Source organism: Oenanthe melanoleuca, chromosome 2 (genome assembly GCF_029582105.1).
Source record: "Oenanthe melanoleuca isolate GR-GAL-2019-014 chromosome 2, OMel1.0, whole genome shotgun sequence".
In the NCBI taxonomy this organism is placed as follows: domain Eukaryota; kingdom Metazoa; phylum Chordata; class Aves; order Passeriformes; family Muscicapidae; genus Oenanthe; species Oenanthe melanoleuca.
The window spans coordinates 94,221,179-94,243,971 of NC_079335.1; the positions used below are offsets into that span (position 1 = coordinate 94,221,179).

General features: G+C 40.8%; 1 protein-coding gene across 1 annotated transcript in view; it reads left to right on the forward strand.

The window, feature by feature from the left end:
* The window catches only part of PDE1C (phosphodiesterase 1C), a 225,034-nt gene that overhangs the window by 22,670 nt on the left and 179,571 nt on the right, over positions 1-22,793 (forward strand). Inside the window, exon 3 of the mRNA XM_056485529.1 lies at positions 6,591-6,762. Within this exon, the coding sequence (XP_056341504.1) occupies positions 6,591-6,762 (172 nt within the window). The remainder of the gene's footprint in view (positions 1-6,590; positions 6,763-22,793) is intronic.

Below are 22,793 nucleotides of genomic sequence, written 5' to 3' on the forward strand. Positions count from 1 at the left end.
TCCTCACACAGACCCAGAAAGAATAGAGGCCATAATTAAGCTCCCATCTCTGGTCATGAAAAAGCAGGCATGATAATTTCTTGGAGCTGTGGATTTTGTTGGCTGTGAATTCCTGCATTAGAAGAATTGAGAAGACCAACAATGAAGAGTTAGAGCCTATTGCATGGTGCTCAGTGGGAGCTTTCAAAGCAACCAAAGGAGCTTTGGAGCCTTTGGCATCTGCTTCAGCTCTCAGGCTCCCTGATTAGATCAAACCCCTTTAATCTGTAAGTACACTGACATGAGGTGTAGCCAGTGGACTTCACCATAAACCAGTTGTGTATTACTCAGTTCAACTAGATCCAGTTGCAGTGGGATCACCAGCCTATACCAAATCAGTGGCAGAAAGAGCAACAGTATTGGAGAAGAGCTGCCTCCTTATCCTGAATCATTTTGAAATAGTCCATATCCCAGGTAAACTGGAAATAATGTTGAGACAGTATGTAACCCAAGCTTTGGACACAATAGGCACATAGATATAAACTAATCCTCCTAATGGCCACTAACTTAATCTTAAAAAGCTGTAACACCTTGAATTTGGCAAGTGTAATAACTTTGCCTGATGATTTGAGGCTGCACCTTGAATCCTTACGACAAGAAAGTCATTGAAATTCTAGAACATGGCCAAAGAAGGGCTTCATTAGGCTGGTGAAGGATTTGAAGCACAAGCCTTATGAGTAGCAGCTGAGGGAGTTTGGGTTATTTAGCCTGAGGAAATGGAGGCTGAGAGGCTCCGGAGGCTTTATTGCTGTCTACAGCTACCTGAAAGAAGGCTGTACTGACGTGGGGATTGATTTATTTTTACCAGTAACAAGTAACCAGATGAGAGAAAATGGCCTTAAGCTGTGCCAGGGAATAATTACATTAGATAGTAGGAAAAATTTCTTTACTGATAAGATAGTCAGGTACTAGAACAGGCTGCCCAGAAGAATACTGGAATCACCATCCTGAGAAGTGGTCATAAAACATGTAGATGTGGTACTCAAGAACCTGGTTTAGTGGTTTACATGACAATGCTTGATTAATGGCTGGACTTGATGGTCTTTCCTAGCCTTAAAGCTTTTGTGATGGAGAACATCACCATTGTGAGCAAGTGGTGTATTTCAGGTGAAACACAGATTGAGTTAACTGATGTTGTGTTATGTAAACTGTTGGCGTATGAATGTGAAACTCACAAGCTGAGAGCAAAATGAATCTGTTTATTGCAGAGTTATGACAGTACTTACACACTTAGTGTGAGAACCTTTGTTCAGTCCTTCACACTCCCTGGATGTCAGCCTGTGATAAATCCATCAGCCTGACAGTTTGTTAGTTTTCCCAAGGTTTGCAGGCTTCAAAGAACCAATACACCATTCCTGTTCTCAGATAGTGTGTAATCTACTTTCTTCTGTGCATCCCAGGAATTTTGTGCAGTGTCAGGCTTGTTTCTTTCTCACATAACCCAGACCTAGTTGCTTTTGTGAATGTTTCATTCTACTACCTGCAAGGACAGCGATGGACTGGGTACACTGTAGTAAACCAGGGGCAAGTAATAGAAACAGAACCACTCCCAACAAAGATAAACATGCAGGGAACAGAGCTTCTAGTCTTGTCTCATGCAGCACACCTGAGAATAGGGTCAAGAAGTTAATGTCTATATAGACTTGCAGAATACTTTTGGGCTATGTCATGCATCAAGAATGTAATGGAGAGAACAGGGATTTTTCACATTAGCAGGAAGAGAATATCTAATGGAGAGGAAATATGGAATTTACTATAATCAGTAAAGTTACCTGTGGAAACTGACGAGCCCACATTAGAGGCATTACAGAAACTGGAAGAGGGAATCCTGTAGCTGGTGCAGCTGCAAAGGCTGCAGGCAGGCAGTCTCTGATGCAATGTAACATTGACTCTGATGGTTGACCAGAGAGAATGGCTAAATTTGAGACACAAGAAGACTACATATGAGAAGGACTGCTCAACAGAAAAACCAATGGGAAAAGTGGGAGGAAACTCAAAATGATGATGGAATATGGTCAATTGGAGCAAAACCAATTCTGCCAAATAAATATTTAATTACCATGACTAGATGAGAAACAGACAGGATAATGACAACCCACTTAGTTTGTCTTGGAAAGCCAGTGGATATAATCTTTTTGGGTTTCAGCAAAGCTTTTGATACTGTCTCTCACAGGATCCTTATTGACAAAATGTCCAGTATACAACTGAATAATCAAGTTACAGTATGGATGAGAAACTGGCTCACAGTCAGACATAAAGAGTTATAGGGAATGCAGTAACATCAGACCAGTGACCTCTCTAGTGGGGTTTTTCAGGGCTCAATCCTCAGCCCAATTTTTTTCGTTAAGGACTTAGATGCAGGACTTGAGGGAATATTAAGTAAGTTTGCTGTTGCCCCTAAAGTGAGAGGAGCTGTTGACTCCCTTGTGGGCAGAGAGGCCCTGCAGAGAGCCCTTGGCAAATTAAAAGACTGAGCAATCAGTTACTGTAAAAAGTTTAACCAGTCAAATGCAGGATTCTGCACTTGGAACATGGTGTAAGGCCCCCAAAATTGGCTTGATAAGCCATTTAAAAGGGCTTATTTTTTTAAAATACTTGGAGTTAAATGTGTGGGTGATATACCAGCAAGATATTCTCAAGAGGTCAAAACAGCAAAGAAACTTTACTGGCAACTTCAGAAAATCAGAGAACTTCAGCAAAAGTCTAAAGTAGCATTCAATCAACATAAAACATTTCACCAAGCAGTAACTTAGCATTCAACTTAGCAAACTCCAAACCTATCTGATTTTATTTTACTAAAAACTCTGAGAACAGGGAATTAGAAGAAGAAGATAGAGAAAGAGAGAAAAGATAGAGAAAATAACAAATATAGAGTCAGTCCAGCAGTGTTCCACTGAGAGAAATTCCAAGAGGAGGTAGGGCCAGGTCATGTGCATGCCTCAAGTCCTGGCTTAAGTACCCCTTGGCTTTACTGGGCCCTTCCCTGAGGTGAGGCTTCTGGTCATCTGGCTACACTGGGCTGAGATTTGGGCTCCAAGGGTGGGTGGTAGCACACTGCCTCCAGTGTGCCAGGGGTTGCCAGCCAAACCACTGTGGGGCTGGAATACAGGTCCACAGGGATGGGGTGTGTGAAGCAGGGCCACCACCTCATCGAAGCAGGGCCACCACCTCATCAAAGCAAGGCCCAACCTTCCTCTTCCCTGGCACGTGCCTGAAATATTTTGAGCCTGCAATCCTTCTAGCCTCTCACACAAGGCAGCTCTGGTTGTGTGTATACATCAGGGAATGACAGTCTGGAGAGCAGTGCTGCAGAAAGTGACCTTGGATGATGGCCAGTTAACTGTGAGTCAGCAGTGTGCTTTAGAGGAAAGGAGGACCAACTGTGTTGGGGTTTAATGGGGTTTAATGGGGTTTAATGCAGTTTCCATTAAACACAGCATTGCCAGCCCTTCAAAGGAAAAGACTGTCTCTGCTCTGGTGAGACCTCAGTACTGTGTGCGGTTTTGGGGACTGCAATATAAAAAAGAGATTAAGCTATCAGAGAGGTCCACAAGAATGGTGAAAAGTCTGGGGAGAAAGCTTTAGGAGAAGGGACTGAGATCACTTGGCTTGCTTTCCCTGGAGAAGAAGAAACACAGGGGAGACTTCATTTCACTCTTCAACATCCTCATGAAGGAAGTGGAGGGGCAGGCAGTGATCTTTTCACTCTTGTGACTAGTGACAGGACTTGAGGATATGGCATGAAGCTGAGCCCGGGGAGATTTAGGTCAGCTATCAGGAAAAGGTTTTTTACCCAGAGGAAAAAGTGCTGGATTGGCTCCCTAGGAAAGTAATCCAGCACCAAACCTCTCTGAGTTCAAGAAGTGTTTGAACAATGCTCTGAGGCACATGGTGTAATCCTTGGGACTGTCCTGTACAGGGCCAGGAGTTGGACTCAATGATCCTGATGGGTCCCTGCCAACTCAGGATGTTCTCTGATTCTAAATGGCCCTACTGTTTTAGGGTGTTCCTATTTTGCTGTTAAAATTTTAGGTTAGGAAAATTGGATACACCATTCTGACATCAAATGAGCAGTGAATAACCAATCAGCTGGGCAATAACTAACTCTGGAGAATGCTTTTCTGTATTGATAATTATTTAAGCACTTGTGTAGAAGAATCTGTAATCTTTACTCTGCCCTATAACAACCATCTTAGCATTAATTTTTCTATGCTTGTTACTTGTAATAATGTCACATATAAAGGTAGTGGTTACATTTCTTGAAAGGTTTTTCTTTTCCTTTTTAATGTATTAGCAGGTGTGCTTAATAAAATAAAGTGAAGTCTGTTGAGGACTATACCTAGTGCAGGTAGCCTGGTGTGCAAGTTACAGCTTGTGGCTGTGGGGTAATAGAGAGCCTCAGGCAACAAGACATGGTCATTTGCATAAAAAAGGGCATGGGGCCCTGGGCCATAGTCCAGTGAGGGGAGGATGGTCAGGGTGGCCAGTCACCCAGAGACTCTTGAAGGATGAGAAGACCTCGGAATAAATATCAGCATTGAAATGGGTGCATAGACTGTAAGATAAAAACCCCAAGGATTTCTATTTTGGGACACCTCCGTGGAGGCTTCAGCTGTCATAATGTTGAGCGCCATGGGAGCCAGGTGTGCTATGGGAAACCCAGGGACAAGCTGGTGAGGGAAATCTTCTCTGACTGTGTGATTGTGATGTAGGTAGTGAGTCAAGTGGGGTGCTGTCAATTCACTGGAGCTGTCCTCTGCAAAGGGGCTTCAGTCCCAACAATGAAATTCTTGTGAGTGGCTCCTGGATGGTTAGACAGAAAAGTTTCCTAAACATTTGACTAAAGAACAACCATACCATTACAGGGCATTGAATAATAATATTGTATAGACTTTGCATTTATTTCTTTATTTCTAATTTTTGCATATATTTCAATATATATTGTTATTGTATAGTCATTACTTGGCTTTGGACTACCTGGGGTGAGAAATTATATTTCTAGCTATTGTAGCACATGGCTTGGCACAGAATCTCAAGGCTACCTATAACTCTGGATAAACCCAGTTCTTACACATTGGGTAGCTGCTTCCATTTAAGAGCAAAGAAGAGTATGGAGTTTTCCTGATTATGTGGAAAATTGTCTGAACATAATTAGGGAATAGGGAAAGTAGATAAGAATTATTAGTGGAGAATAATTATTATTCTTCTGTCTTTGTAACATTTAGACTGTGTGAAAATAAGATATTTAAGACAATCAGCAAAAAAAAAAAAAAAAAAACAAACCAAAAAACCGCTGCTGGCTCTTGCCCATAGCAGCAGATATTGCTGCTTCTGACAGCATAATTTTTTGTGATTTATTCTCCTGAGGCATGGGATAACAGCTTTTCTGGTTGGTTTTGTCTCATATATTTAGTGTGCATTGTATCAAAAAGTAACCCTTAATCCATGTACTAGGTCCACTGGATAATTGATCTGAAAGCTGGGGAAATATTGGAAAATTCTACCGTGCATATAGTCCCTAATTAAAATCTGTTGCTGACTTCAGAGGTACCCCATTTTCCAGATTTTTAAAAAATTTTGCATATTGTTACAATGCTCTTGGAGATGACTACTAGCAGAGCTGGTTTGTATTACTGTTTTGCAATGTGATAAGACTAATACTTGCTGCACCTCTGTTGTGGGAAGTCTGAAATAATAATCAGCATTTCAGTACCTATCTGTTCTTATTTGGTCTGCTATATGTATAATTCTTTAATACTTGAAAATTAGAATATGAATTAGAATATTAGAGGTGTTCAGTACAGGAGTATTGCTGGGATTTTCAGAAGTGCCTGATTTATTCAGAAACTCTTTGAAAATATTTGAAAATGTGAAACAGACACTTTACAATATTTAAGTCATGTATTGTCTTCTGCGCATGGTGGACAACTGACTGAAGGATGCTACTTGCACTTTGTATGTGGAACCAGACTTACAAATAAGGATGTATTCTCTGAATGACATGCAAGAGCCACTTGATGGCACTTCTAAATAAGTGTAAAAAAAAAAGAAAATCCATAGAAATATTTTGGCATTTGAATGTCTACTGTGAAAAGCTGAAAATTTGACAGAAAATAAGTTTGGTACTAATCCTGTGGTGATGGCTTATCTATAATTTAACCACTACTAACTAGTCTAAAGAATGTCAATGATGAGTATTTTATTGATTTGGTACTTTGATTTTTTGCCAATTCTTTGGCTAAAGACCCATATCAACATATACTGAGTTAAACCCTAAGTGTGATGTAGTGAGGATGTTTTTTATTGAGGTGTGAAAGCCTCATGTTCTAGAATAAAATATTTTTTTGGGAAGTATTACAGTTTTGCATTTGGAATGACCCTAATATTTGTGCTTATTTCCACTTCAGACTTTTTTTCAGGTTTTCAGGCTTATTCCCAAACTGTGGTCATGCAAAGATAAAATGATAGCAGGCCACCTTTGCTTTTCATAATTCTGACACACTGGGCAATAAACCTATGAATTTATTTTCCTTCTCACTCTGTTTTTTCAGGGTCTAAATCACAAAACTGCTTGTGGAACACTATTATGGGTGGGCTGACCAGCACTCACAAGGAAAAGCCAAAGCTGACCATTGTCAACGACCCCAGACCTCCTGAAGAAATTTTAGCAGATGAACTACCACCAGTGGACAGTCCTGAGGCATTGGTGAAAACATCTTTCAGGTCTGACTGATATGAGTTTACTTCATTTATCTTTGAGAAGGTATTTTTTAAGATTAAATCTGCAGTGTGGGTTTGATGACAGAAATTGATACTGAAAGATTCTGTAATGCTGCATATCTTTGTATTGAAAAAGAGTGCAAAAAGAAATCTGTAAATAATATTGCCTGGATTTGCATTTCATTTCTTACACTTCATTAGCCCCCCTAAAAGATTATTTACTAGGTGGAAAGTGTGTAACTAGTCAAAATAATATGCATAACCAGCTCATTATATGAAGATGACTTTGAAGGTGGGTATTGTTTCATTTGAAGGTTGGTGTTGTTTCATTTGGAAGTGGTGTAATGATGAATAATTGCACTTTAGGTCAGATGATGTGCTTCATTGATGCAAGGGTGAGTTAGAGCTTTTTCAATTGATGTAATCAATTGAGAATTTGAGCATTAATATATGATGGGGAAGAGCTCTGGCCAGGGACTTGCAAAAAAAGTGATTTCTGCTGTTGTAGAGTGATATATCTATGTTTTTGAAGTGGGATATATATATTGCTGTGTTTTCCACTGTTTTATTTACTGCTGCCGATGTAGAGTTGCCACATGTTTATTGGAAACATGTTTTCTGAAAAATTGTCTCTCAAAGCAAGGTAAAATAGAGAAGCCATAGGGCATACAATGCATTTTTGACTGAACTGTGAAAATTGGTGTGCCCAGAAAAAGCAAACTGAGTGGCAGAACTGATTTTTCAAAATGTTTTTTGAGCTTATTTTCTGATTGTTGAAAATTTATGCTCTACTTTGTTTTTGTATTAAATACACCTGTGTTTAAAATAATGTTCCTTATTTTGGATAAATTTCTCTGACTACAGTGTTTCTGATTATACCCTAGTCTGTGAAGCTTATTTCACTCTTCATACAGTTATGATTTTGAAGGTACTTGATTGAGTCATTATATTAGGTAGTTATTTCAGGTATTTGTTGATACTGCTTGATGTTTAAAAGCATAAAGTGAGTGTTTAATAACATAAAGTGAATTTATGCCAGTCTGTATAAATATTCCCGTAATTTCATAATGCATTTTCCTTTTTTAGTATTCACATTTAAATGATTCAGGACAAGGGTTTCAGAACCTGGATCCCCCTTTTATGGTGGCCTAAGGTATTCAATGACTTCAAAACTTTGTATCTCTTATATTTAAAAATCTATCATTACAAGATATCTAAGTATTTGTTTGCTTTTATTTCTGATAGCAGTATATGGGTAACAACATTCCTTATATTGCCATTGTCAAGATAATTTAAAATATTTATTGCAGCAAAATAGTGTCACAGAATTTCAAGTGGTATAGCATAATAAGGACTGATGTGTTGGAAAATGTAATTTAACAAAACAGCTTTGCTAATACAGGTTAAAAGGCTTTATAAAAATCACAGAACCTTTGTATTATGTCAATATAGATATTACTGTATAATGTGGCATTTTGGTGGGCTTTATAGATGGAAGTCCAAACAAGTTGTTTTTACAAAATAGATAGCAAATGCCTAGTTTTCCAAAGAAACAAAGCCCTGTGTGTTCTGAAGAACACTGAACACACATCTCTTTGTGTGGGTGAAATATTAGATGGAGACTGGGGAAGCAAAGTATTTCCCACTGTAAATGAATATCAGGTTCATGACCACCTGAGGAAAGTGATTCTACTTAAATCCATGGGGTAAAAATGCATTGCAAGAATTGGACAATGTAATTGCCAAGCCAACTCTCCATGATGTTCAAGAAGTTGGGGCAGTCAAGTGGGACCCAGGTGAAAAAGAGTTACATTGCACCTGTCTCAGAAAAGAGTAGAAATGAGAATCCTGGGAGCTACCAACCTGTCCATCTCACCTCTGTGCTTGGGAAAGTCATGGAACAGATCCTCCTAGAAGCCATGCTAAGGCATGTGGAAGGGAGATGAGTTGAGACAACCAGCACAGTTTCACCAAAGTAAAGTCCTGCCTGATCTAGAAACATTAGTGACCTTATATGATGGAATGATTCCATCAGTGAGCAAGGGAAGGGGTCTAATCTGGATTTAGGAAAAATCTATCTGGATTTATTTAAGGCCTTTGATATGGTTCCCCACAGCATCCTCTCTGTAAATTGGATAGATGGGTTCGCAGGGGAGGCTGTTCACTAGAGGAGGAATTGGTTTGACAGTCACATCCACAGGGTAGTCAACAGCTTGGGGACCCAATATGAGCCCCTGAGAGATATTGGGGCCAGTGCTGCTTAATGTCTTAATGATGAGGGACATATACAAAGGGATTGAGTGCACCCTCAGTGCTCAACAAGGTTCAGAAGCTCAAATGCCAGGTTCTGCACCTGGCTTGAGGCTACTCCCGGGACCATACCAGCTGGAGGGTGAAGAAATTGACAGCAGCCTTGCAGAGAAGGACTTGGGGAAGTTCTGGTGGGTAACAATGATCAGAGGGATGGAACACCTCTCCTATGAGGAAAAGTAAAAGAATTGGAGCTGTTCAGCCTGGAGAAAAGAAGACTCCAGAGACACTTCTTCGTGACCTTACAGTACTTAAAGGGGGCTTATAAGAAAGATAGGGACACACTTTTCACTAGGGCCTCTTGTTACAGGACAAGGGGTAATGGTTTTAAACTGAAGGGGTGTCAATTTAGATTAGCTAGAAGGAAGAAAATTGGTATACTTTGCCAATGGTGAAACACTGGAACAGTTGTCTAGAGAGACAGTAGATGTCTCATCCTTAATAAGATTTAAGGTCAGGTTGGACTGAATTCTGAGCAACCTGATTTAGTTGCTGGGGCTGGATGTTCCAGAAGATGTTCCTGGGGCTGGACTAGATGACCTTTAAAAATCTCATTCAACTCACACTATTTTAAAAATAAATTTTAAAAAATCTATAAAACCATAGAATATATGGTTTTAAATTGTTGCCAATGGGAATAACAGATATGAGCCTTACTTCGCTGTCTTGTCTGAGTCATAGCAAGAGCCTTTTTCCAGTCACTTAGCAGAGAGAGACCTGCAGGACTTTTGCTTTACCTCCTCTCACAGTATGTGGGGTCTGAAAATTGGACAGTGAGGTCATGTTGTGCAGGACAGCTGTGACTATGCAAAGGCTAACTGATGGGTAGAATAAAGCCCACATTGTCTCCTTGCTGGGTCTCAATATTTGTTTCTGCCTGTTTTATTTGGATTAAAAAAAAACCCACACACACACAAATAAGAGACATCAGTTTTACTTTCCCTAAATTGCTAAAATAATAAAATCACTGCACAAAGCTGAGCATGTGAAATACACTTTCTTGTTGTATTTTAAACTCATCTACAACAGATCCAGGTCGCATTTATCATTAAAACATTGTTTGTCTCTCTTCCTTTTAGTCATGTTTCCCTTCTAGGTTCATGTTATGCTTTGTGAGAGCAATGTGCCCATTTCTTGTAGATTGAGATTTACAAGTTAGAAGGGGAATTAGAGGAGAAAGACTATCCAAAGGCTGCATTTTCTTCTTATCTTTGTGTACATCCACATGAAGTCCAAGAAGGTGTTTTTAGGCAGTCAAAATAGAAATGCATCTCTTTTTTTTTTTTTTTTTTTTTGATATCACTGTCTTCTTGTACTTCATAGAATAAGTGTATAATTGATGATAAGAAAGTGACTTGTGGGTGTTCTAACAGAACTGTGCCTCTGAATAGCAGTGAAAAAATCACATACAGTTTGAGCTGAAGTGAGCTAAAGCTCCATGGATAAACAAAGGGGCCAGAAGGTCCTACTTTGAGGACTGTCCAATGCCTGTCCTTGACCACACTTCTCTGCCTGATGTATATCACCGAGCACTTGTTTTGTAGCTGTGCAAGATTTCCAGTTCTGGTTTGGCCAGCATCAGATCAACTTGATCTTGACATGGATGGATTATGCTGGGGACCTGACACACAGAGAGGGTAGATATATTTTTAAAGCCAAATGTTGTATACCTGTATGAGCATGAATGTCTGTGTGACATTAATGTACACAAGGCAGTTCCAGGGACAGTTAGTTGCCTGACTTAGTGAATTTGCCAGCCCAGTCTTCTCTTTAGATTTATAGAAGAAACTACATTTGGGTGGGAAGTTGTGTATAGGAAAATACATGAATTTAAGTATGGTCTTCATCTTGGTAAGGAAGTGTTTAATAAAGTAACTTAGTTATCTTTGCCTTGAGAGATTAATAGCCTCTACATACTAATACCAAACTGGTATGCCTTGCAATTCCTGTTGCCATAATTTTTAGCCTGATTTCCTAAGGGAAACTGGCTATGCTTTACCTAAGGAAACATTCTGCAGAGCAGGGTAGACTGTGACTCTTGTGTCCTGAGCAGTGTAATTCCTCTGGAAATGTCCACCCAAGGAGACCTGATGTGGATGTGCAGAGGCCTGAGGTGTCCTGGGATTTCTGGAGTGTTATGGCTGCAAGGCAGCAGGAACATTTCTTTCCTGCAGTATGATGCAGAGGCTGCGTGCTGTAATTTCAGAAACATAATACCAAATAATAGATTTTTGCAGGTAGCAAATCTGACCCAGGCAGTATTCTGCTCATTGCCCTTTCAGGCAATAAAGGGGCAAAGGATCTTCATAATCATATATACTCAGTGGGTTTTCCTTATGAGCAATGACAGGATTCACCTTCATATTTTTAAGGTTTTCTATTTGTGTGTTTTTGCATCCAACCTGAAATTTCAGTCATGCTAAAGCATCTTTTTAACTTCTCTGGGAATGTAAAGATGTTTACCTGGGCACTTATTGCACGCCTTGGGACATAGTGCTTGGTGCAAGAGTGAAAGACCCGTGATGTAAATGAGCATCACACTGGCAGATTTACAGATGAGGAGTACTTTGAAGTTGCTTATACAACTGGACTGCTCTAAAATTTAGAGCTCATGTTTAAAAATTGAAATAATGACTACAGTGTAAAACAATTGGAATTATATAAATGAAGGATCTTGCCTAACTGGTTTACTAGTGACAGAGTGTTATGGTCTCGTTTTTAAAGTTATTAAAAATGCCTCTGCCCAAATTAAGGTGCAAATGAGACCATATGCCAAAGTCAATAGTATGGATTTTACTTGGTAGTGAATAGGGGGGAGAGAGAGAGAGTGGAGAAAGAGAGAGAGGGAGAGAGAGAGAGAAAGAAAGAAAGAAATAGAGAAGAGATGGGGAGACAGAAAGAGAATGACAGAGACAGATTAAAGAAAAATTCACCACTCTGTGGATCCCAGTGGTGTTCCATTGATCCTCTCCAGCTGGTCTTCTGGGTGGTCTTGATCCCTCAAAAAGCATAGAATCCAATGGATTAAGATACACTCAGGCTGGGTAGGAATGCCCAGGTACCTCCCTGGGGGAGTGCAGTTTGACAGTGCCTCTGGAAGCAAACTCTGTGTCTGTTACATCCCTTTGCATCATTGCAGTCCTTTGATGAAGGTCTCAGGAATAAGTCTGGGGAGTTCCTTGGGGGTCATTGATGGATTAGACACCCCTCAGCTGCCTTCCAGGTGAGTGTCCTGTGGATGTGACCTGTAGGGCTGGGGGTTTCACAGCTGGGCTGGTTTGTGTATGGGAAGATGGATATTCAGAGGTTACACCACACCCCCAAAGCTCCTCCTTCCCCCTCAGTTGGGGGAATTCTGTGTAAACTTGGCCTCTGGGGGCTGTGGTGTCCCCCACACCAAACCCAGCCAGGGATGATTTTCTACTGCGTTTGGCTTTCTTATGGATGCATTCCTTTTCCTCAGCCTTGTTTGTTTCTCCCTAGACCTGAGATGATTGTTCCCTTTATCTTATCTGGGCAGCTTATCTCACAGTCCAAAGTTCCAGTTAGGAATCTTCAAGGAGGGATGGGCTTCTGTGGTTGTCTTCATACAGGCTTTGCTATAATGGGTAAAACCCCCTCATAACAATGTTTGAGGCATGAAACATTTCAGTCTCTGACACAGAGGTGTAAGGAAAAGAATAAAACAAGTTGCAAATCAATCAATTAGCACTTCATTGTGTAGTAAACAGATCACCGATCTACCTGTGCTGATTCACATTTATTTATTATTCATGTATAGAACCTCACACTCTTCAGAGTGCATTCAAGATGGTCACCCTTTCAAGCTGTATCACAGTATAATCTTTGTATTAGTCACACAGCAATAATTTGAAATAACTTTCTGGATCGGTGAAAACAGCATTGGAATCTAACATTTCTCATGTCATCTTCTCCTCTGGAAATAAACTATACAAGGTGAGTTGCAGTGAAGCTTATACTCAGCTGAGTGAGTAGGTGTTATACTTGTTTTCTCACATTGAGATGTGTTTCCTCAGCTGTGAAATAAATAACTGATCATTTACAAGGAAGACATGCATATGTGTTTTATAATCTGAGATGTGCAGTTACAGGACAGGAAGTTCCATGCTGGTGGGTAGCTGCACTGACAAAATACAGAACGTATTGCCAATAATAGTTCAGCTAACTTTATGACTAGAAAACTCCCTTTCAACCATTACAATCTGGGATTCATAAGGGGAAAAAAAAGCTGTCAGTGCAGAGTGAAGTATTTTAAATGCAAAATTATGTAGAAATGTTTTTCCTTTGGTGGAAGGGCTACAAGATGACTTGTTGGCATTTACTTTCCTGATAATTTAGTCTGGAAAAACAAACAAAAGCCAGTTAAGCCAAAATATCTTCTAAGAGGATCCTCTAATAGACTAATAGACTCATCTTTGTCAAGTGTGCATAAATGAAGAAAGGACTGTTAAATACTCATCTCAAAAGAAGAGTCCTCTAAGCTGCAGATATTTTCAAAGAGTTCATATAAGTGGCAGTTGTTGCTTTTGAAGAGAATGTTCCAGTTTCAAAGGGCAAGTCCTCTTCTATTTTCTTCTTTCTTCTTTGTATCATGTATTAGTCTCATGTTTGTCTATGCTTTGGATAGACAATACAGCATTCATCTTGGATGCACAAAATGAGGCTCGTGTCACACCTCATTAGCACAGGTATTATCTCACAAATTCCATACTCTATATGTGCAGGTACCATGGGAATCACATGAATGGCTATGGTTTGACTAGTTAATGCTGACTGTGAGATGGTATTCAAAGAAAGCTGTAATAAAAATTGCTTTAATAAGTTACTTCACATGGAGATGCATTTCTGAAGGAGTAAGTGTTGATAAGCAATACAAGTACTTAGGACAGTGTATAACAAAAGTCCCTTTATGGATAGACTTTGTTGCACATATGCCTGTTAGCACCTATACATCAGGTAATCTTAGCAGAGCATGAGCTAAAGCAGTCTATTTTTATACTTTTTTTAAAACACAAAAAATAGTTTTTGTTAATTCATCAATATTTTAATTAATTTTAGAACTTAGGATCTCTACATTGCATAGATTTTCAAGCCAAAGACAGCCTGGTTTACATTACCTTTTTATCTGAAGCAATGGTAGATGTTACAGGTTAGCATGGTCTCGTCTTATTACACCAGTTTGCTTTTCCTCCTTATTTGCAGCTCTCCATCTATGATTTAAAACTGATGCAGTCTGAAGGAACCAGGATTGTTTTCACAGTTTTAATGCATTTAGCAGCCACTGTAGTTAGTAGGGCTAGAGACTGGTACAGAACTAACACTGAGACCCCCATGGCAAATCATCTGCTACCCCATCTGTCTGCCCAAGACTTAGTGACTCATTAGGGTCCTGGGGCCTTGTGGCTGCAGTTCAAGCTTCAAACCTCATTAACTTGGCAATTAGTGGAAAATGGTTTGGCATCTTGCAGACCCTGCCTAGTATATTCTGGGCTGGGATTTGAGGGGTTTTTTCAAGAGTCTACCCAATGATTGACCAACTGTGTCTGCAATTATATACCTCTGTTAACTAGCTTCCTTCTCAGCTGAGAACTGTCATGTAATGTGTTTGAATTTTGTATTGTCATTGAAAATATAATTTCTCACTTCAAAAAGTAATACAAGTCTTGCAAGGAGGGATATGCAATGATGGGAATTGCAGAGGGAAGAGAGAGAGAATGTATGAGGAAAAGCCAAAAGGAAGCAAGCATTTAATAAGTATCAGTATCAAATCAAATTCTCTATGCCTCGTCACCCAGCTCGATTCTCTCACCTCCCTAATTTCCTTCTATGTGTCCAAATTTGCCAAATCAGCCCATCAGCCAGAAGTAACAATCTGCAGTAGGAAAAGGAGAATAAGTCCTTATATTGGCGGTCAGAGCACATACCTGGGACAGAGTGACATGGTTTTAGGGCCCTGCTCCAAGGATTATTCAGGTATTTCTCACAAAGCAGAATAACTGCAATGAGAGACTGAGGAAAAGAGGCAGGCATGAGCTCTCTTGCAAGGTGCTAGACTTTCTTCAAATCTCTACATGAAGTGAGGAAGTACAAGTGGAAAAGAGGCCTTTCACATTGATCAAAATAATCTGCCCACCACATTCCCCACAGTAGCAAGTTTAAAGGGCAAAGAGAGAACAGAGGTAATTGCATCCTTTTCTTCCTTGTTTTGTAGTCTGCACATTCATTTCGATCAGATTCCTCCACTTTTTTTTTCCCAACTAAGAAAAGCTTTTATTACTTTAGACAAGCTGTCTTGATCTTCTGTGGAAATAAAATCAAATCACTGATATGTCAAGACTATCAGCTAACAATGCTTTTTTTCTTGAAAGTCATCTTCCTTTTAGTGTTTGTGTTAACTTCTTCCAGACAGTATCATACAGTCATAGAATGTCCTGAATTGGAAGGGACTCCCAACCAAAGTCCAATTTCTGCCTTGTACAGAGTAGCCAAAAAAATCACAGTGCATGCCTGACAGCATTGTCTAAAAGCTTCTTGAATTCTGGCAGGAATGCTGCTGTGACCGCTTCCCTGGGGAGCTTATTCTGGTGCCCAGCCACCCTCTGGGCAAAGAACCTTTTCCTACCATATCACCTAAACCTCCCTCCACAGCTTCATGCCATTCTCCTGGGTCTTGTCACTGGTAACCAGAGAGAAGGGATCAGTGCTTACCACTGCACTTAACCTCAGCTCGATGATGATGATGTGTCTGATGGACCCTAGGACACAATTGGCCTTCCTGGCTGCCAGGGCACTGCTAAATCATAATAAACTTGATGCTGGCTAGGACCCTTTTCAGCAAACCCTCCAATCCAGGGTTGCCCTATCTCAGGTACAGAATCTGGCACTTGTCTTTTTTAAACTTCATACAGTTGATGATTGCTCAGCCCTCTAATTTGTCGAGGTTTCTCTGCAGGGCCTCTCTGCCTTTGAGGAAGTAAATAGGTCCTCCCAATTAATTATCTTCATCAAACTTAGTATCCCTTCAAGTCCTGCCTCCAAGTAATTCATGAAGATTTTTAAAAGAGCTGGGCCTAAGATAGAGCCCTGTGGAACCCTGCTAAGACTGGTCACCAACCTAGTGTAGCCTCATCCATGCTTTGTGCCTGACCCACAATCCAGTTACTTAAATAGGATATTTTTACCCAGCTGTGTGCTGGGCATTTTGTCCAGAAGCATCCTGTGAGAGACTGTATCAAAAGCCTTACTGAAATCCAAAAAGATTACATCAACTGGCTTCCCGTGATCAACTATCTGGATTACCTAGTAGATGCAGAGTGCTCCATATACTCTTAAAAATACACCTATCACCCACACTTTTCCCCTTCTTAATGTTATTACAGTTAGAGGATATATGCTGCTCACTTTCCCCCCAAATTTTTACACATCAACACAGCAAAAATATGAAATATAAGTATTCCTGATATGAACTGAAACTTGCAAAGAAACAAGATTCATGATCGTAGAGGTTCTTTTGCCAGCCTTGGTTTTTATGAGGCGGAGGTAATTTGCAGCAATATCTGATTACTGCAGGAAATACAGGTCATCATATTTAATGATCTGGAGCTGTAGATGTATTACAGCTTCCATCTGTCACTTTTGATTAATATAGAGCACTGAAATGGAATGGAAATAAAGAGCAATGCAATCAAGGACATCTGGGGTATGGGAGGCATTGGGAGCTGCTACCATCCACCATGGTTGCTGTGCACATGTCAGGATGACTTTGGCACTGTTTCTTAAGTTTGGAGCTGTGTTGACATGTGGCACTAAAATATCGTATTACTCCAAACATCTAGATCTTCTACCTCATGTCCACTGACATGCTCAAGACTGTTTTTCAGCAGCTATGAATCAACTAAGGGAGCTAAAGAGTGGCAGGAGAGTGGCAAAGGGCATTTCATTCCAGGACCCTTTCTGTACTGGAACAGGAATTGGATACCTGTAACTGCAATGAAAACTACCTGTACCAGTCATCATAGAAAGTCAGCATTCACCCACTGTGTCATAATAGGGTTAAAATTATGTTTTTCATGTCAGTCCAAAATTTGTACCATCAGGGCCTGATGAAAGAAGCCCTCAGCTGCTGTCTTGGGTCCCTGTTCTGATGAAAGGCAGACTCTCAAGCACTGTAAAACAGTGGCCCAACCTCAACCAGCTATGGCTTCACTCTAGAGAATGGAGAGATGTTATAAAATTCACTCTGAAACTGTTTTGAATTATGAAATGAAGTTTCTTGGTTTGATACTGCTCTGTCGCTTGGGAAAAAAAAAAAAGAAAGAAAACCAGAGGGGAGGCTCCACCCATATTGCCTTAGCTCTGCCTCCCTGCAGGAACAAAAGGATAACAGAAAGAGCCAAGAGGCAAGAGAGAGCTCTGCCTGAGTGTCCTTAAAAATCCTGGGCAACTCGCAGCCCCGTGGTTGTGTTTCCAGCTGCACTTCTGGGTCTTGAAGAGACTGTAGCAATATTTGGCACAGATAGATACAAAAACATTTTGGTTTATGCAGGACTGCAATTTAGCCAATTCAGTAGCTGTAAAAGGCATTTCTTTTGTGACCACAGCTGGAAAAGCATCATCATCTCCTTCATACTGCTATTCAGTTTTAAGGTCTTAACTTTTTTATATCCAGTTGCTCTAAGAGCTTTTTGGCTTCTTTTATTTCTTTTTGAAGGTAGAGAGACTCGTCATGGACTGCCTTAGAATTCATTGCTTACAGATGCTCAACTAGAGCTGTTCTGAGTCTCTCTGAGTGGCACTAATGCTCTTCTGATTGATCTCTGAGTCCTTTGACTAAATCCCTCAAAGAATGTATATAACCTCTGCCTCCTTGCTGGTTCTTTGTGATTTTTCCTTTACAGGAGCAGTGGGTGGCACCCCAACTATAGCACAGACATTGATTTTATCTTTCCTTTTTGCATTTTTCCTTTGGCCCATATACTAGTAATGCAACCAGCTGTCACCTGTTCATCATCTCAATTAGTGTACACTCCAAATATTAAACTTCTCCAGGAGAAAAAGCAAAACATTAGCCTTACCCCGGTCCTCCTGGGTAACCTCCTGGGTATTTTTCCTTCAATATCCCTCAGAGGGAGATGATTGGTCCCCACCAGGCAGGAGAAAGAGCAGAAAAAGTTTGGTCAACCTCCCTCAGAGGAGAACTTGTTGGCACTTTGGCTCAGAGAATGGTATCCTGTCCATGACTCCAATTAAAATGTTGCAATTTGATAGATGTTAAAGTCCTCTACTCAAATTAAGGTGCAAAAGAGACCAAATGTGGGTTCAGCAATTCTGACTTTATTTTGCAAAATTAATTGTATAAAGGGGAGAAAGGGAGGGGGAGAGACAGAGTGAATGGAGGGAGGGAAGCAGGAAGGGAAGAAAGGAGGGAGGGAGGGAGAAGAAGAGAGATAGTACAAGAAGAAGATAGTACCTCAGATCCAGTAGAGTCCCAGTAGTCCTTCAGTGCCCTGGACTTCTCGGTGGTGGGGTCCCTCAGATTCACTCCCTGAGTCATTTTTATTTGCATGAAGAGCAAAGGTAGGAGTGACTTTCAGTTCCTCATTAACATGGGAGGCAAGAGTAGTAGAAGTTTTCAGTTCTTCATATAGCCTGCTAGGTGAAAGTAGGAGTGGTTTCACTGTGGTGCATGCTTGGGACTTAATTTGGAGATCATCAGAGGTCTGCTGTGGGGACCATATACTGCAATGGAATGTTGGGGTGAAAAGTATCAGCTTTGGTCCTGCTAATGAAAACTCAGAACTGAGCAGTTTAATTTAATGTAAGTGATATAATGCAGTGTGAACACATTCTAGAAGGTAGCTTGTGATCTGAGGAAGAAATTCTTCAAAGAAATCCATATATATCTGAGAAAAAAAAAATCTGCAATATTTCCCTTTACTATCCTTCTGCACTGTAGATTCTTTAATCTTTTCATGCTAGAACCATTCCTAGCATTGCACCAGCTCATATCTGTGCAATACCAAGACCTTGCAGTTCACATTCAGGCATCTATAGGCTATTCATGGGGATATTAATGTTGTATCTACTTTTAAAAATCTGCTCCATCTTATGCACTTCAGGATCATGTGTAAGTTTTACTATGTTTTCTACATCTCCCTGCTTGAGGTCCTCACTGGTAATGGGTGAAGTAGCAGTATAATCTCAGCATTGGGACTTTAAAATTAAGGCTTGACGTGATACCAAAACTCCCAAAAGTCAATGTTAGCTTTGTGTCCTATTCCCTGTACTGTTTGGTGTGTCCAGTTTGTTCTGCACCCTGTGTTCTGTGTCGTCTTCATCTCCACCTTGAAGACCTGTTCTCATCTGAATTATGGAACAAAAATGTTGGTGAGAGTTTAGGCTTCGCCTTCCCACCCTCCCCTATTCCCTGTCTCCTCCTGAGGAGGTGCTAGGAGAAAGACCTGATGCTACAACCTGAGATCCTTCACCTGAGATTGTGTTGGAGGCATCAGAGACAATACAGGAGATCTTGGTCCTGCTCTTTATTCATGAGCAGCAGTGCCCATGAAGGGACTGCTTCCCTTCCTCTCCAGCAAGACCTGACCAGCCCAGTCCTTACCCACAGATTGCATAGCTCCCAGGGTCATGGGAGAAGTAGAAGCCTAGACAAGCCTCAGATTTTGACAACAGTATAAATTTAATGAATCACTCTTGTCCACAAGTTCTAAGGATGACACATCATGTCTATTTATAAAAATTAATTTTTTATTAAACAGACAAGAGATAGCAGATAAAGATCTTACCCAGAATTACTTACTACAAAGTATGCAAGTAAAGAACTACTAGTAGATTACAGCACAGCATACAACACTGCACTATATGAAGGTACCTATAGTTAAGAAACCAAAAGAAATAGTATTGATTAGGAGTTGAATGTAACTTACCACCGAAATGACAATAATGCACGCAGATTCCTTCACTTCACCCCTGTAAAGTAACTGCAAAGAAGGCATCCCTGCTCATGGGAAAAGATCCATACCTTTCCAGGAAAATGTATAGACGATTTCTGCTTTGTGAAAGTTTGGTGTGGCTTTTGTAGTTTGTAATGTGAGAAATCCAACTTATTTGCTAGATCTCACTTGAACAGCAAGACGTTTATTGGTAGCTGAGAGATTCCAGACCAGTTAATTCCATGGCACCTAAGTAATCCTCTACAAGACAGCATGTCTTGTTTGGGTAACCTGACTGGTTAGCTCTTGAGGGGTGGAGAGATGCCCTGCTATACCCAGGATTTTGGTAGTAGCATACACAGTGGCACCTTTTTAAGACAGAAAAGTGTGTGAGACCAGTGTTACTGCTCTTTGCAGGTCTTTGTCCATCTGCCGCAGAAAGTGGCATCATTGTATATAATAATAACTTTTCCTTTCTTAAAGAAAAATAAAATGCAGTAAAGAAAAAAATATAAATTTGCCAAGGAAGTAATGGGGACCTTTTAATTTATTTTCAAAAGAAATTTCCATGTTGTCTCAGGGTTTTTTTTCTGAACAAATTGATATTATTCTGCAGCTGCCTGAGCTCCTCAAAGGGATTTGGGTTACTTCATTGCTCTGCTCTTTCCCCACGCCACACTTTGTGAGTGAACTGCTTCTTCCTCTGATGCAGTATGTCAGTACCTGTCAGTGTAACAGTGGAATTGAGAGCCCTATAGTCCTGATCTTGCAAATACTTAAAATTTTGGAATTAATATGCATAGGCATGATTGAAAGTAGTGATGAACATTGTTATCAGGATAAGAGGCTATACTGATGTCTTGGGGATGATTTATTATCCCATCTGATTTTTGGGATCATTGATCTGTTTTGCTTTGTTTTGGGCCCAGAGTGGTTGCTGTCCCCTCCCTTCCCCCATCCTCCCTGCCTCTAGAGCTGTCACAATGAATGGAAGTGGAACTGGGGTTTCTGGGGGGATTTGGGGGTGGGGGGAGAGGCAGTTTTGTCTCTTCCTGTGGGCATTTGGACTGGACACACATGGCTGGTATCCTTGACCATGGATCCTGCTGTTTCTGTGGGTTTTGCCTGGTTCTCTTTGGTTTTGCTTTGCTTTGGCACTGTGACTGAGCTTGCCAGCTGGGCTTTTTTTGCCGCTTTGCTGTCGGGAAGCCCAAAGCCAATGCGTGCTCTGCCTGGTGGGGGCTGCCCCCACCCTCTGCACAGCCGGCATCTGAAGAACCAGCTTTTCTCAGCTGGTGAGAAAAGCCTGAGGAGCCTTTTACTGTGTTTGGGAGCTGGACTGCTACCACCCAATCCCCACCATACCTCTGCCATTGCTCTGGGTTTGTGCTACACTTTGTGCATTTCATCCTCTGCTTGCCAGGAGGTCCTGACCTTCCAGCTTGCCTCTCCTGAGGTTTCCTGATACAGTTCCTTTTTCTATCCAGAGGGAGCACTGGGATTGGCTGCCCCTGGAGGTTCATAAAAGAATCCCATTCTCTATCCCTTCCTGCCAGCTGCTCCCGCCATTACCGAGCCCGCGCCACAGCGCCCCCTGCAGGCGCGGGGGAATCATCGCACCCGCCCTGCCCGGCCGGGAGCCACCAGCGCCCCTGGCGGCTGTGACCGGAACTGCACCAGAGGGGAAAGGGCCCCACAGCCCAGAGAAGGCTGGCACTGAGCCTGGGGGGTTCTGTTTGCTATGCTGCTGTTGTGGTTGTTTGCCTCATTATGCATACTAGTAATGAGCTGTTATTCCTATTCCCATATCTTTGCCTGAAAGCTCCTTAATTTCAAAATTACAACAATTAGGAGGGAAGTGGGTCACATTTTCCATTCTGAGAGAGGCTCTTGCCTTCCTTAGCAGACACCTGTTTTTCAAACCAAGCTGATTAGAAATAAATGTATTGACTAATTCTATAAGGCATGATTTCACTCTAGAATCTTGCTGTCATTTAGCATTGTTAATGACAATATGTTCTCATCTGGAGTAGTAATGGACATTTGTGCATGGACACAGAAAATTTTTTTCATCCAGAAGTCTTTGCAAGGAGTGGTGCATTTGACAATGCATGTAGAAGTTCCTATAGCTTATAGTTTTGTACTGCAAAAGTTAGGGGAAAAAGCTCATGTCAGAAACTGCTTTATAGACTATGGGGAGCTGTTGTTATTATCAGAAGCTGTAAAGTTAATTTGCTTTAAATGAGCATTTTTAACAGTTTCACACTAGTAGCAAGCAAGTCACACCTGTAGGGACTGTGTAGAACTGTCCCTCAGAAAGGAGTTTGTGGCCTTCTCAGATAGGGTTTTGTAGCCCCCGTAAGGTATCACAAGGGTGATTGCTAGCTATGCTTCTACACTGTTGGTTTTGTTAGGGGGAGATTGAAACTACATCTTGAAAAGGTTTTGAACTAATTTCTTATTCAGTTAAAGGAACAAATTTTTTTTTTTAAGACTTCTAATCCATATGTCCAAGTGTTTGCTTCTTGAGCTGAGCTTGCAGCTAATTTTATTTTTCCTTTATTAATAATTTATTAATAATCCCTTAGCAGTCTGTAGTCTGCATGCATCACGTTTCTGCTGCTCCTCCTTGTTGGTGGTTTATTTTTATTAACACTTGTTTAAAGCATGTATTTTTATTGCAGATGCCAAAGGCTTTATTACATTAACTCTTTTTATGTCATATACTTTGGACGTAGTTATGTCTCTGGCAGC